The sequence below is a fragment of the Podarcis cretensis genome (assembly GCF_951804945.1).
Source record: "Podarcis cretensis genome assembly, chromosome: 5".
In the NCBI taxonomy this organism is placed as follows: Eukaryota; Metazoa; Chordata; class Lepidosauria; order Squamata; family Lacertidae; genus Podarcis; species Podarcis cretensis.
The window spans coordinates 91,721,077-91,736,729 of NC_137174.1; the positions used below are offsets into that span (position 1 = coordinate 91,721,077).

The following is a 15,653-nucleotide window of genomic DNA, read 5'->3' on the forward strand; positions in this document are numbered from 1 at the left end:
TCTGCAGTAATAGTGTTCTATTTGTGTGAGTTGGAGGGATGGTCCTTGAATACAGGAATCTTTTAACTTTTTGCTTCCCTGGTGCCCATGCTACTTGCATCGTAAATTGGGGTTAATATTAACAGACCTGAAGCAAATCCAGCCCAGCTGCATAAATCGTGCATATTTATGCAACTTTTGATCATTGCATGGGCCAGAGAGCTCTGCATGACCCCGAAACCTTCCTGTCTTTTAAGTATAATTGCTAAGTAAACTCAACATGAGGACCAGAAACTAGTTTTTACAAAAGCCAATCTGGATTTTAATTAGAGCATATCTGTTTCTTTGTGACTGCAACTACAAACTATGTCATACATAGAAAACAGTTAATTAAATGGCTGTTGACAAACAAGTCTATGAAAAAACAAATATTTTACAAGAAGGATGATACAACTTTATTTTGGTAGGAGCGGAAATGAGCTTGTTTTACACCACATGGTATGTTTTGCCTTACTCTTTGTCCATTTACAAGCAGTTCAGGAGGAGGAATATTTGTGCCACAATTCCATCAAATACTGCCAACTTCCTGTTAGCTTTGAGACTGAGCACCAAGATGAGGGAACTGTTTCTTTAAACGCTTCTCTCTCTGCTTCTGCATATTCCTCTTCCTTGATTCATTGCGCAAATATTGTTCAAGTCTGAGTCTGCAGGAGAAAACCAACCAGTGCAAGTTAGCGTATAAGTTGTTTGTTTTATTTACAATTATATACAACAATGTGTATACAACGTTTTTAGCAGGTGCCCAAGAGAGTACAGTGAAGGTGTCTGCTTGAGCTCAACAGGTAGGGAGTTCCAAAGTACAGCCGCTGCCACACTAAACATGTTCTTACAAACACAGACACCTGTGTGACACCTGCAGTGGTGCCAATTCTGCCAATTGAAGTGGTTGAGCAGGCACATGTGGCGCAAGGCGATCTCGTAGCTCTCCCAGACAATCAGCAAAGCAGGACAAATGGTAAGAGGACATATAAAAGGGTCTGGTTTTAAAGGCTGCTGGTCTTACCTGTTAAAACGATTGACATTTGGCAAATAGTAGAACCGCTTTCTGTTATGCTTTGCATTTAGGTACCAAGGGATTGGCCATTCCCTAAAAGTGTACCTGCCAATGACAGACGAGGGGAATGTGTGAGATGAGATTCTTCTGGAAAGCTCATAATTATGTCTAGCCGCCTCTTCCCACCCCAAAATCTCAGGATACATTACACAACATTTTAGAGCCTATTTTTAGCTAAAACACATCAAAGCGCACACACAAGCATCAGTCCCTAGTTCACTGTCAGTAGCTGATCTGCCCTGACCAGTTCTTATCTTAGCAAATTATTTGGTGGTTTCAGATGATAAATGCAGGATGGTAGGTTAATAATTTTAGGGCACTAGCAGCACTCCCCCCTCCTTACCACCACTTTCACTAAGGAAAGGCAAAGTGATAACCAGTCTTCCCAAGCCTCCACTGCCCTTTAGAAACTGAACTGGCTGTACATGAAAGGCAGCCCTGACCTACTTGCAAAGCACATAATGGAAGACTCCACCCCATACATTCAAAGTTCCCTCCCGCTCTGAATAGCTTACAGAGAAAATGTGCTAGAAAGCTAAGAACGTCAAATGGTAGAAGAGACTTTTTTTTTGTTCGCTCTTAACTTAAACAGGGAGTTCTTTCCACAATATGTTTCGCTTGAATATATGAAACTGCCTTGCGCTACATCACGTCATTGGTCCATCCAGCCCAGTCCTCATACCTTCTTATTTCTAAAGTAGGTGTGGATTCTTACGTGGTCAAAGAGGCAGCAACTACTCCTGCTGCAGTGAGGCCTCGGACCATCGGCTGGGTGAGGACTGCAGGGCCTGCTCCCTTCCAGGGCCTTTTCCAACTGGCCCAGGGGGCGTGGCCCAGGACCTCTCTCCCGGCTATAAAGGGACTCCTGCTGCAGTGAGGCCTCGGACCATCGGCTGGGTGAGGACTGCAGGGCCTGCTCCCTTCCAGGGCCTTTTCCAACTGGCCCAGGGGGCGTGGCCCAGGACCTCTCTCCCGGCTATAAAGGGACTCCTGCTGCAGTGAGGCCTCGGACCATCGGCTGGGTGAGGACTGCAGGGCCTGCTCCCTTCCAGGGCCTTTTCCAACTGGCCCAGGGGGTGTGGCCCAGGACCTCTCTCCCGGCTATAAAGGGACTCCTGCTGCAGTGAGGCCTCGGACCATCGGCTGGGTGAGGACTGCAGGGCCTGCTCCCTTCCAGGGCCTTTTCCAACTGGCCCAGGGGGCGTGGCCCAGGACCTCTCTCCCGGCTATAAAGGGACTCCTGCTGCAGTGAGGCCTCGGACCATCGGGTGCGTGAGGACTGCAGGGCCTGCTCCCTTCCAGGGCCTTTTCCAACTGGCCCAGGGGGCGTGGCCCAGGACCTCTCTCCCGGCTATAAAGGGACTCCTGCTGCAGTGAGGCCTCGGACCATCGGCTGGGTGAGGACTGCAGGGCCTGCTCCCTTCCAGGGCCTTTTCCAACTGGCCCAGGGGGCGTGGCCCAGGCACTTATTTGGAACAAACTTTTTGGGAAGGGTGGGAAGTGTTCTGCCATTCTTCCCTGTTCCAGGTGGTTAATGTGCTTTAAAATGTCCTCAAGCAGTCGGTGGCAATTTAAATTTAAATTTTTATTTCCCCCCCCCCCTTTTTTCCATTGTTGGGGGTGGGTGGGATGGATATTTAGTTGGGGATTAATTTTAGTATAATTGTTTTGTTTCTTTTTGTTGTTGTTGTTTTATTGGTTCTGTATAGTTTGTGTTTTGTTTTTAAGGGGCGGGATCAGGGCTGCCTGGGAGTGGGGCCCCAGCCAACACGATGGCTGGGACAAGTTTCACAGGGGGGGAAGCACTGGGACATCCGATCTCGGTGATCATGGGCAGGAGGCGGAGTTACGCTAAGACCAGACCATGTCATTACCGAGGAGGCAGGTTTAGTCGTTGTTTGAAGACTATCCCTGCCTCCGGGTCTGGCCTTGACCAGATGGATACTGGAATCAACAGGGGAAACCTACATGACCTGAAGGTGTTGCTGTGTAATGCCAGGTCAATGATGAATAAAACCACTGCCATCCACGACCTGATTGTGGATGGAGGATTTGACCTGGCATGTGTGACAGAGACCTGGTTGGAGGAAGCAGATGGGCCTGTCCTTGCCGCTGCTTGCCCACCAGGTTTCTCTTACGCACAGCAACCCAGGTCATGTGGGCGGGGAGGGGGGGTTGCAGTGATTTTTAGGAAGTCACTAGCTTGCACCAGGCGTCCTACTGGGAAGATCCAGCTTTCTGAGTGCATGTTCTGGAAGTTGGGCAATAGGGGCAGTACAGGATTCCTTTTGGTGTACCGACCTCCCCGCTGCACCAAGGACTCCCTGTCTGAGCTGCTTCAGGTCGTGGCGGATTTTCTCCTGGAGACACCTAGTTTGGTTGTCCTAGGAGATTTTAACATCCATGCCGACACGACCTTACAAGGGGCTGCTCGGGACTTCGTGGAAAGCATGGCCTCCATGGGGCTGTCCCTGAATAAGTTTGGCCCAACTCATAGTCATGGACATGCCTTAGACCTGGTGTTCACCTCTAGTGACGTGGGTGATCTGACACTAAGTAAAAGTGAAACAAAAGAAGTGCCATGGTCAGATCACTTCCTGGTGCAACTGGACTTCTCTGCGACCCATCCCCTCTGCAGGGAGGTGGGACCAATTCGGATGGTCCGCCCCCGCCACTTAATGGATCCAAATGGTTTCCAGAGAGTGGTAGGGGATGCTTTATCCCATGTTGATGGCCTTTCAGCTGATTCCCTGGTGGCCCGCTGGAATGCGGAGTTAACCAGGGCTATCGACTGTCTGGCTCCGAAGCGCCCTCTCCAATTGCATGGAGCCCGGACAGCTCCGTGGTTTTCTTCGGAGCTGAGGGCGATGAAACAATCGCTGAGACGGCTAGAGCGTCGGTGGCAAAAAACTCACTCTGAATCTGACTGGACACAGGTTAGAGCTCAACGTCGAGCCTACCAAGTGGCGATAGCGACGGCGAAGAAGACTTTCTTCGCCGCCTCTATTGCATCTGCAGAAAATAGTAGCAGGAGACTCTTTCAGGTGGTTCGTAATTTAACGGAACCACCTTTACCACCGGGGCCTTGTAAAGACCCCAAGATCTCCTGCAACGATTTTGCAAAGTTTTTTGCAGATAAAATCACTCATATTCGGAGGGAGCTAGACACCACCGTGGGAGCAGTGCCGGGGCGGGAGAGTGCTAGAGCTCTGTCTGGTCAAGTTGCATGGAATCAATTTCAATCCGTTACCCCCGAGGATGTGGACAGGCTGCTTGGACGCGTGAAACCAACCACCTGTCTCCTGGATCCTTGCCCATCCTGGCTAATAAAAGCAAGCCGGGAAGGGCTGGGCGATGGGCTCTGCGGGGTGGTGAATGCTTCCCTCTGTGAGGGAACATTCCCAGATCCGCTGAAAGAGGCGGTCATTAAACCGCTTCTTAAAAAACCATCTTTAGACCCGGCCAGTATGGCCAACTATCGCCCAGTCTCAAATCTTCCTTTCTTGGGCAAGGTGATTGAGCGCGTGGTTGCTGAACAACTCCAGGCACGCCTGGAGGATGCGGACCATTTGGATCCCTTCCAATCGGGATTCAGGCCTCATCATGGGACTGAAACTGCCTTGGTCGCGCTGGTTGATGACCTCCGGCGAGCTAGGGACAAAGGTGAGAGTTGTTTCCTAGTTCTGCTGGATCTCTCAGCGGCCTTTGATACAATCGACCATAACATCCTTCTGGACCGTCTAGAGGGGCTGGGAGCTGGGGGCACTGTTATACAGTGGTTTCGCTCCTTCCTCCTGGGCCGTGTTCAGAAAGTGGTGGTGGGGGATGAGTGTTCAGACCCCTGGGCCCTCACTTGTGGGGTGCCTCAAGGTTCCGTCCTCTCCCCCATGCTTTTTAACATCTATATGAAGCCGCTGGGAGAGATCATCAGGGGGTTTGGACTGGGTGTTCATCAATATGCAGATGATACCCAGCTCTACCTCTCTTTCAAATCAGAACCAGTGAAGGCAGTGAAGGTCCTGTGTGAGTGCCTGGAGGCGGTTGGAGGATGGATGGCGGCTAATGGATTGAGGTTGAATCCTGACAAGACAGAAGTACTGTTTTTGGGGGACAGGGGGCGGGCTGGTGTGGAGGACTCCCTGGTCCTGAATGGGGTAACTGTGCCCCTGAAGGACCAGGTGCGCAGCCTGGGAGTCATTTTGGACTCACAGCTGTCCATGGAGGCGCAGGTCAATTCTGTATCCAGGGCAGCTGTCTACCAACTCCACCTGGTACGCAGGCTGAGACCCTACCTGCCTGCGGACTGTCTCGCCAGAGTGGTGCATGCTCTAGTTATCTCCCGCTTGGACTACTGCAATGCGCTCTACGTGGGGCTACCTTTGAAGGTGACTCGGAAACTACAACTAATCCAGAATGCGGCAGCTAGACTGGTGACTGGGGGCGGCCGCCGAGACCACATAACACCGGTCTTGAAAGACCTACATTGGCTCCCAGTACGTTTCCGAGCACAATTCAAAGTGCTGGTGTTGACCTTTAAAGCCCTAAACGGCCTCGGCCCAGTATACCTGAAGGAGCGTCTCCACCTCCATCGTTCTGCCCGGACGCTGAGGTCCAGTGCCGAGGGCCTTCTGGCGGTTCCCTCATTGCGAGAAGCAAAGCTACAGGGAACCAGGCAGAGGGCCTTCTCGGTCGTGGCGCCTGCCCTGTGGAACGCCCTCCCATCAGATGTCAAAGCAATAAATAACTACCTGACATTCAGAAGACATCTTAAGGCAGCCCTGTTCAGGGAAGTTTTTAATCTGTGATATTTTAGTGTATTTTTGGTTTTTATGGAAGCCGCCCAGAGTGGCTGGGGAGACCCAGCCAGATGGGCGGGGTACAAATAATAAATTATTATTATTATTATTATAACTACACACAAGGCAGCAGCATGAGCAGGGCTGGCCCTACCATTCGGCAGAGTCGGGCAATTACTGGGTATCCTATGAAGTCTGCCCTTAAAAACTAGCCTGCGGCCCTCAGGTGTGATGAAGGATGCTGCCCCAGTGTGGAGGTAAGATTCAACTGCCAATCCAGTTGGCATCTGCTCATAGAATGTGGGGCACCATCTCTCTTGTCCTTGGCCTCAGGCAGCAAAATGTCTTGAGTTGCTCCCAAGTACCAGGCTTATAGAAATACAAAAAAAAAAACTTTAGGGGGAAAAGGAAAACTAAAGGGAAGGAAACAAGCCTCCCCTCCCCAACCTGAAACCCAGTGAGGATTAAGCATGCTCACTGGCCACTGAATGCTAATTGGATGTTAGGAAAAAATATTTTAAAATCTGCTGGCAGAGGGATTAGAAAAAAAAATGACTGACACTGAAAAGGAGCATTCCAAGCTATTTAGCATTTCCTTGCATGTCCCAGTGGCACTGTCTATTCGGACTGGCAGTGGTTCCCTGAGGTCTCAGGTAGAAGTCTTTCCTAACTCTGCTAGCTCAAAAGATGGAGAGGCCAAGGATTGAAGGTGGAATGTTGTACAAAGTGTCTGCTCTACATGGAGCCACGCTTGGTATTTCCTTTCCCCACTACACAAATGCTGCTCAATAAACACCGATAATTCTTTCTTGTACCAAAATACGCGGCCCAAGAAGTCATGTCTCCATTCGCCTGGTCTCTCTTTCTCCTGGCCAGTCTGTAAGAGCCGCAAAGCGTCTTCCCTTTCCTGGATGACAAGATCCATTCTATCCATGGAATCTTTGACCTGAAGACCACAAAAAGAGTGTTACAGCTCCAAAGCCACCAATTCATGCGAAAGAGCCTGAGCCCAGGGGAACTCCAGACACTAGCTTTTTCCAAGCTGGTGCTCTCCTGATGTTTTGGCATGCATCTCCCATCAACCCCAGTCAGCACAGCTGTCACGGCTGATGGGAGTTGTAGTCCAAAACATGGAAGGCATTTTGTTGTAGAATGTGCATGGGCTTGGCAGTCTTATACAGTGGTACCTCGGGTTAAGTACTTAATTCGTTCCGGAGGTCCGTTCTTAACCTGAAACTGTTCTTAACCTGAAGCACCACATTAGCTAATGAGGCCTCCCGCTGCTGCCGTGACGCCGGAGCACGATTTCTGTTCTCATCCTGAAGCAAAGTTCTTAACCTGAAGCACTATTTCTGGGTTAGCAGAGTCTGTAACCTGAAGTGTATGTAACCCGAGGTACCACTATAAAAGGTTTTGATTGTCCCTACAAACTAAACCACACTTTGCTGGGAAATCTGTTTATGAAAGGCCCATTGGAATGAGAACTATGAAATATATAGAAATCCCTTTCCTTGGAGTCTGTGCCAAGAACTTGCCAGTGGACTGCGCTTTAACAACCTGAACCATAACTACACTGTTGCTGGGCAGCACTGCTGTTGGGTGGAACTTCTTCACCAGAAACTACAACCAGGCTTTCTGAGACTCGTATCCCTTACTTACAGACTTATTTCATTTCACCATGTGTGCTGGAACCAGAAAAAAATTCAACTGGAAACTGCTTCAGAATCCTGCACCCCCTCCCTCGCTGCCAGGGCTCACACAGCCAGGGTTGGTGACAAAATACAAGGAGGATGAGAGCAAATCAAGAGTTTAAGGAGCCTAATAGAATTAGGGAAAGTTTAAAGACTTGCTTCATCTTATTTGATTCCTACATAAATGTAGGTAAAAGCTGTAAACAGTCTTTGGAAGAACTGCAAATGCTGCCTCCTTTACAAAGAACATAGGGTTGCCCATGTCCAGGTTAGAAACTGAGATATGAAAGCTAGGAGCTAAATGAAACCTTATACCTAGGTTATGGGTGCAGCAACAGAATGTCTAGGAACTTTTTTTTATATAACGAATATACAAAGCTGAAAATGAATGAACTGCAGCTAAAATATTATGCTCATTTTTCACATGGTCTAGTCCTTCCCCTGTCCACCCCCCTAATATTCTTAAGAGGGTCTCTTTTCCAGTCTTCAGAGTAGCTGGAAGTGGGGAGCCAGAAAAAGGTCCTCCTTTCCTTCCATTTTGTAGTTTTAATCTGAAATCTTAGCCGCAGTACTGCACCCAGAGCTCAGAAACAGCTTGCGCTAATGAAATTCCCTGTCACAAAATGCGCCTAGGACAACAGGAGTTTCGAACACTGGCAGTGACCTCCGATTCATGTTACCTTATCTAATCGCTCTGGGCTTGGCATTGGCAGTCTCTGCCGTTTTGCTTCTTGCTCCAACGTTAAAAGCATGTTTCGCTCTTTAAGCAGGACGTACCTAAGTCAAAGAACATATTGGTAAGTACTAACAGATTGTTAACTGGGACTTGTTTGCCCAACACACAGGTCATGCTAACCATAGTTTAGTGTTATGTCAATAAGCAATGAGAAGCTTGGGCTGAAATTCTTCCTCATCTCATGTAGCTGGAGGTGAAGTTTGAACATTTTTGCTTCTACCTTTGATTAACTATTGCTTACCATGTTGGCTGGACCCAGAACTGTGGTTAATCTTAACTGTGGTTTGCTTAAACTGTGATTTGAAATGGGCATGTTTGAAAATAACTATAGTTAACTGTAACCAGGGTTAGTTGGTTCTGGGTCATATGAGAAATTACATTTAAACTAAAGTGGAAGCAAAAGCTCTCAAAATGCACCTCATGGCTGTCTACATGCAATTCCATAGAGCTTTCTGAAATATGTGAAGTTTTGTCCAGCCACCTCTGCCCACTGCTTCTTAGCTAAATTACAATGACATAGGGACAGTGGGTGTCACAACTAGCAGAGGAAAAAGACAAGTTACAATGAACTTTACTTCTAAGACAAACAGTGAAAACTTGGAATAATTATAGGGTGAAATCAGGCCCAGAAGTTTCCCTCCTTAGCATTCATCTTAAAGTCACTCAATGTTTTTAATGAGAAATCAGCCATCAGAGTTTGTAAGTTGGGGGAAGGGTGTACACAAATTTAGGGATTTAACAGATGAAAGTTTGCTAACATGGAATGAGATAGCTAAAAAAAACAGAAGGTAAGGTACTCCATGCTTTCAGAATTTTCAGTTAAGAAATCATTTGTTGAGTATATGGCAAGGAAGATGACAATATGAGAAATCACAATGGCAGCTAATAAATCAAAAGGCCTCTTGGCAAAAACCTACAAATTATTGATTGACCTAAGTAAAAAGGAGTCTGTCTTCAGGATAAGGTGAGAAAAAGAAGTGGGATTTACTATGCCAGAATTGAGATGATTTAAGATTTGGCATACAGTAAAAATCTGCACTAAGTTTATCAATAAGGGAAACACAGTACAAGCTTTTATTGTACCAATATTTAACTCCTGCCAGGTTGAACAGAATGTTTATGGAAACAAATGTTAAGTGTTGAAGTGTCTGGCTGTAAATGCACAACTATATTACACATGTGGTGGGAACGTCAGTAAGCTTATGAATTTTGGAAGCAATCTGAGTCAAATAATATTAACGGGTTAACACTGAGATTTTCCTCAGTGTTGATTTTAAATGGATTGAGGAGGATATTCCTGGATTCTGAAATCATGACCAAGCAGTTCTTGAAATATTGTGCATAAGGATGAAACAAGTACAGTAACTTTAAAGAAACACAAGCCATTAGATACACTGAAATATACTCACCAAAGTTTGTGCAAATCTTCACTGCTCTTGCCTCGGAGCTGTTCTACAGTCCAAGAATCCCCTGTGGAATCCACAAAGTGCATCAGTGTTTTGGCAGGGGGACAATGACTGCTCAAATCTATATGGGGAACTGTTCTAAGGACCCAACTAGACTGAAATCTGCTTTGCACCCATGAAAGCGTCACCAAAGAATGAAAGTTAGAAAAAGTGATACAAAAGATTCCTCAACATTACTGTCATGTATAATCAAATATTTTTAAATGAACAGAATTAAATATAAATAATGTTAACATATTACTGGACATAATGATATCTTCAGGTGACATATTCTGAATTAGAGTGCACACCTGAACAGTGATTTTACAGACACATGAAGATATACGCCAGCACAGAATGTGCTGCTATTGAACTTTTACAATCCCACCTAGCTTACATATCCACAAAATGGGAGGCCAGAAGGGGAGTCAAAATAAACAGATTCTGAGTATCTTACCAGATTTGACTTCTGTCTTTCCCCAGTTTTGGGGGTCATCAAAAAATTCCTCCAGCCCATTCCGAGGCAAGGAGGTATGAAGCAACATACAGGGAGAGACTGTTTCTACTTTTGTGGCATTCTTCTGCAGGTTGTTAAGGATGAATCTGAAGGACAATAAAATAGGATTTTTAAAAAAACAACAACAAAATTATATAGGCACACACAAAAAAAACCTATCAGGGATGCTTTAGCAGTGAATATTCTGCATCAGCAGGAGACAGACTAGATGACTTTTCAAGGACCTTCCTATTCTACAATTTCATATAATCAAATTTACCTAGTTTAAAGCAAATGTTTGAAGTGTTTAAATGGTTTTTGAAAACCGAATATCTGAACTAAAATCACTTTTTGAGTAAACCTAGATATTTCTTTAGACACTCAAGAGACTTCAGATCTGGACACTGTATGGTGGGTGACCCCTCTAGCAAGCTAGTCTGCATAACAGCTATACTATGGAAGCCCGTTTTTTCAACCCCAGAGAAGGCTGCAACTTATTACGTACAAATCAAATCTAACTCCCTGAATACAGTTGGACTTTCATAACATAACATCATAGAACTGTGGAGTTGGAAGGGACCCCAACCCCTGCAATGATGTTTAGTGGGAATCTGCTTTCTTGCAACGTAGAAGCCATTGGTATGGGTCTACCCTCCAGAGCAGGAGAAAACAAGCCAGTTCCATCCTTCCATGGGGACAGAACCTTGAGATATTTGAAGATGGCAACTCAACGTCAGGAAGAACTTCCTGACAGTAAGAGCTGTTGGACGGTTGGAACAGTCTCTTTTGGAAGGTGGTGGACTGTCCTCCCTTGGAGGTATTTAAAGCAGAGGCTGCCTGGCTGTCCACCGCGGATGCTTGAGCTGAGATTCCTGCATTACAGGGGGATGAACTAGATGACGTTCGGGGTCCCTTGCAACTCTGCAATCCTATGATTCATTTACCTCACTGAACGTGGTAGACTGGTGAGCCTACTGGTTTCCCTATTGCCACCCTGTGAGATCAGAATGGTCAGTGCTTGGATTGCCAAGTTGGAGAAAGGGGGAGTTAAAAATACAAAAACAGTTAACCAACGTCCTCCCCCACGGATTCCTTAATTGGCAATAATAATAACAATAATAACAATAATAATAAACATAATAATAATAATATTTATATCCCGCCCTCCCCAGCTGAAGCCGGGCTCAGAGCAGCTAACAACAGTAAAATAATACAGCATTCTAAAATCAATTCATTCTAAAATCAGTTCGAATCAAATTGATGGCAACCATTGGGCTAGAGTTCTGTGAAGAATTACCAAAGGACGGGGTCAGGCTGTGCCTTGGCCAAAGGCCTGGTGGAACAGCTCCGTCTTGCAGGCCCTGCGGAAAGATGTCAAGGCCCGCAGGGCCCTAGTCTCTTGTGACAAGAGCGTTCCACCAGATCGGAGCCACAGCCGAAAAAGCCCTGGCTCTGATTGAGGCCAGCCTAACCTCTCTGTGGCCTGGGACCTTCAAGATGTTTTTGTTTGAAGCCCGTAAGGTCCTCCGTGGGACATACCAGGAGAGACGGTCCTGTAGGTACGAGGGTCCTAGGCCGTACAGGGCTTTAAAGGTTAAAACCAGCACCTTAAACCTGATCCTGTGCTCCACCGGGAGCCAGTGCAGCTGGTATAGTACTGGATGAATGTGATCTCACAACGAAGACTCCATAGAGTCTCACCGCGGCATTCTGCACCCGCTGGAGTTTCTGGGTCAGTCTCAAGGGCAGCCCCACGTAGAGCGAGTAACAATAATCCAGTCTGGAGGTGACGTGGATCACAGTGGCTAGGTCAGGACGAGAGAGATAAGGAGCCAACTGCTTAGCTTGGCGGAGATGAAAAAATGCTGCCTTTGTTATAGCTGCAATCCGCGTCTCCATGGAAAGGGAGGTGTCGAAGATTACACCCAAACTCTTAACGGATGGTGCTGGCACTAATTGCGCCCCTGCAAGAGATGGGATTTGCCCCCCTAATCCCATATCGTCCCGACCCAGCCAAAGGACCTCTGTGTTCGAAGGATTTAACTTCAACCGGCTCCCACGTAACCATCCAGCCACAGCTTCCAAGCTGTGTGTCTGGGGCCGAGTCAGGATGGCCATCCATCAACAGATAGTAATAGTAACACAATAATAATTTTATTAATTGTACCCTGCTCCTGTGACTGGATTTCCCCAGCCACTCTGGGCGGCTTCCAACATAAAGCCCTAAACGGCCTTGGTCCTGCATACCTTACGGAGCGTCTCCACCCCCATTGTTCAGCCTGGACACTGAGATCCAGCGCCGAGGGCCTTCTGGCGGTTCCCTCATTGCGAGAAATGAGGTTACAGGGAACCAGACAGTGGAACACCCTCCCTTCATATGTGAAGGAAATAAGCAGCTATCCTATCTTTAAAAGACATCTGAAGGCAGCCCTGTTCAGGGAAGTTTTTAATATTTAACGCTGTACTGTTTTTAACACTTGATTGGGAGCCACCCAGAGTGGCTGGGGGAACTCAGCCAGATGGGCGGGGTATAAATAAAGTATTAATAATAATAATAATAATAATAATAATATCTATACAAAAAAAGTAATGAAACATTAAGCATTGAAAAAGTAGCTTGGGCGGGGTATAAATAATAAATTATTATTAATATTATTATATATAAAAAACGTAATGAAACATTAAGCATTGAAAAAGTAGCTTGGGCGGGGTATAAATAATAAATTATTATTAATATTATTATATATAAAAAACGTAATGAAACATTAAGCATTGAAAAAGTAGCTTGGGCGGGGTATAAATAATAAATTATTATTAATATTATTATATATAAAAAACGTAATGAAACATTAAGCATTGAAAAAGTAGCTTGGGCGGGGTATAAATAATAAATTATTATTAATATTATTATATATAAAAAACGTAATGAAACATTAAGCATTGAAAAAGTAGCTTGGTCGGGGTATAAATAATAAATTATTATTAATATTATTATATATAAAAAACGTAATGAAACATTAAGCATTGAAAAAGTAGCTTGGTCGGGGTATAAATAATAAATTATTATTAATATTATTATATATAAAAAAACGTAATGAAACATTAAGCATTGAAAAAGTAGCTTGGGCGGGGTATAAATAATAAATTATTATTAATATTATTATATATAAAAAACGCAATGAAACATTAAGCATTGAAAAAGTAGCTTGGCTTGAACTCGGCACGGGGGGAAATTCAAGGAATAAAAGGAGCACGGTAAAGCGGAGGTCGCAGGACGCCTCCCTCCCCCCGCCTCCCGCCCGGCGGCTGCCCACCTGGGAGGAGAGGACGCCGACGGGCCGCCCCAGGTCGCTGCAGCCAACCTCAGGAGCTTCGAGAACGGGCGGCAAAGCGCCGCCGCCGCCATGACACCTCCCGTTTCCCACAATGCTCATCGGCAGCCGCCTCCTCCGCCGCCGGAAAGCTTCGACCCAGGCCCATAGAGATTGCGAAGGATATACGCAGGGGCACGCAGGCCTAACTTCCGGTTTGGGTCGGAAGCCGCTCTTCCTTGGGGTTTCCTTGGGATTCAGAGCAGGGTCTACTCTCCACAGCCCTGAGCATTCCTAGAGCGGACCTCCTTCCCCTATTACCATTGTAAATTTAAGGGGGAACGGTTCAGTTTGAGAAGGAAGAGCTATGTATACCTCTAGCTTTTCGTTTCCCCACAATGCTCCTTGCCTTCGACCGCAGATACAAGAAAAATTGAAGAGGCGACCGTGTGCGGTCGCCTTCCGCAATAAAAACGTCGGTCTTTGGGCACCTTAAAAAGCGACACCACGACCAGCCTTTCGTGAACTATACGCAAGAAAATGAATCCAGCTCATCGTGTAGTTGCGGGCAAGGTGCCCCCAAAGGAAGGGATTTTTAAATCCGTTTTGGCGTACGTGAAAATCGTATTGGATTGAGAAAATAAGGATTTTTATCGTTGACAGTCATTGAGCAGTGGCTGGACTCCGCCAAGAAACGAAACATAGCGAGCCTTTCCTGCTCTTGTTCAGATCTCATTTTTGAGGGGTTGAAATTCTGCTTTGATTTAGCTTTGTAAACATTCACATATGAACTCTTCAAATGCAAACACTGCTCAAGGTTTCTATTATTATTATTATTAACGGTGCAAGTGAGTAAAGTGTAACAGAGCATCCAGCTGATGTTTAAAGGAGATTTGGGCTCTGACTTCAAATGTGCAATATGAATAGTGGATTGAGTTGCAGGGAATAATGATGATGATGAGAATGATAACAACAACATGTCGCTTTATCTTGCCCAAGGCAACCCAAAGCGACTTACAACCAAACAACCACTTGCAGGAAGCGCTCTTACGTTCTTTTTTTCTTCAAATTTTTAAAACTGTTTTTTCCAAATTTATAAACAAGCAAGCAAACATCATTGTAATTATTCCACTATTATTAACATTGTTAAGTGACTTCCTCAGATCCCCCTGGCTGAATTTCAATGTGTATCATTGTAACAGTTTTCCAAAACTAATTTCTAATAAAATTTACTTAGTCAATTAACTTCTTTCTTTCTTTTCATATTAACTTTGCGCTGTTACGTTCTTATCCAGTACAGTACAGTCCTTACAAGGTCTACTCGGAAGTAAGCCTGATTGAATCCAGGGGTGCTTAGCTTACTGGAGAAATACAGCCTTTTTTTCCTTTAAAGGATTTAGCATGCAATAGGACCATAGGCGTTGCCAAGGGGGTGGGGTAGCTGCCGTCCCTTAGATCAAGTAAAACAATTTGTTGTTCTTTAGTCGTGTCCGACTCTTCGTGACCCCATGGACCAGAGCGTGCCAGGCACTCCTGTCTTCCATTGCCTCCCACAGTTTGGTCAAACTCATGTTCGTAGCTTCAAGAACACTGTCCAACCATCTTGTCCTCTCTCGTCCCCTTCTCCTTGTGCCCTCCATCTTTCCCAACATCAGGGTCTTTTCCAGGGAGTCTTCTCTTCTCATGAGGTGGCCAAAGTACTGGAGCCTCAGCTTCACAATCTGTCCTTCCAGTGAGCACTCAGGGCTGATTTCCTTCAGAATGGAGAGGTTTGATCTTCTTGCAGTCCGTGGGACTCTCAAGAGTCTCTTCCAGCACCATAATTCAAAAGCATCAACGATCAGCCTTCTTTATGGTCCAGCTCTCACTTCCATACATCACTACTGGGAAAACCATAGCTTTTACTATACAGACCTTTGTTGGCAAGGTGATGTCTCTGCTTTTTAAGATGCTGGTAAAACATTAGTAGGGACGCAGGTGGCGCTGTGGGTTAAAGCCTCAGCGCCTAGGACTTGCCGATCGAAAGGTCGGCGGTTCGAATCCCTGCGGCGGGGTGCGCTCCCGCTGCTCGGTCCCAGCGCCTGC

General features: G+C 46.0%; 1 protein-coding gene and 1 long non-coding RNA gene across 2 annotated transcripts; both read right to left on the bottom strand.

The window, feature by feature from the left end:
• Positions 1–410: 410 nt before the first annotated feature.
• On the bottom strand, positions 411–13,723 carry MRPL47 (mitochondrial ribosomal protein L47). The gene is made up of 7 exons (XM_079978297.1): positions 13,572–13,723; positions 10,219–10,364; positions 9,726–9,786; positions 8,261–8,357; positions 6,705–6,835; positions 1,043–1,138; positions 411–683 (listed from the first exon to the last, which is right to left on the bottom strand). Exons 1-7 carry the CDS (start codon positions 13,661–13,663, stop codon positions 569–571), a joined length of 738 nt encoding a protein of 245 aa, XP_079834423.1. The 5' UTR covers positions 13,664–13,723; the 3' UTR covers positions 411–568.
• LOC307217248 lies at positions 1,336–6,698 on the bottom strand. The gene is made up of 2 exons (XR_013839486.1): positions 6,011–6,698; positions 1,336–1,833 (listed from the first exon to the last, which is right to left on the bottom strand). It is a non-coding gene; the product is annotated as an uncharacterized lncRNA (long non-coding RNA).
• Positions 13,724–15,653: the final 1,930 nt, after the last annotated feature.

What these genes read in the sequence shown, in the direction of transcription:
- MRPL47 (XM_079978297.1), bottom strand. Translation starts at nt 13,663, where the DNA reads ATGGCGGCGGCGGCGCTTTGCCGCCCGTTCTCGAAGCTCCTGAGGTTG. An exon ending in TCGGCGTCCTCTCCTCCCAG is followed by an intron (nt 10,365 to 13,571) that starts GTGGGCAGCCGC and finishes ATTGTCCTTCAG; the next exon opens with ATTCATCCTTAACAACCTGC. An exon ending in AAAGACAGAAGTCAAATCTG is followed by an intron (nt 9,787 to 10,218) that starts GTAAGATACTCA and finishes TGGATTCCACAG; the next exon opens with GGGATTCTTGGACTGTAGAA.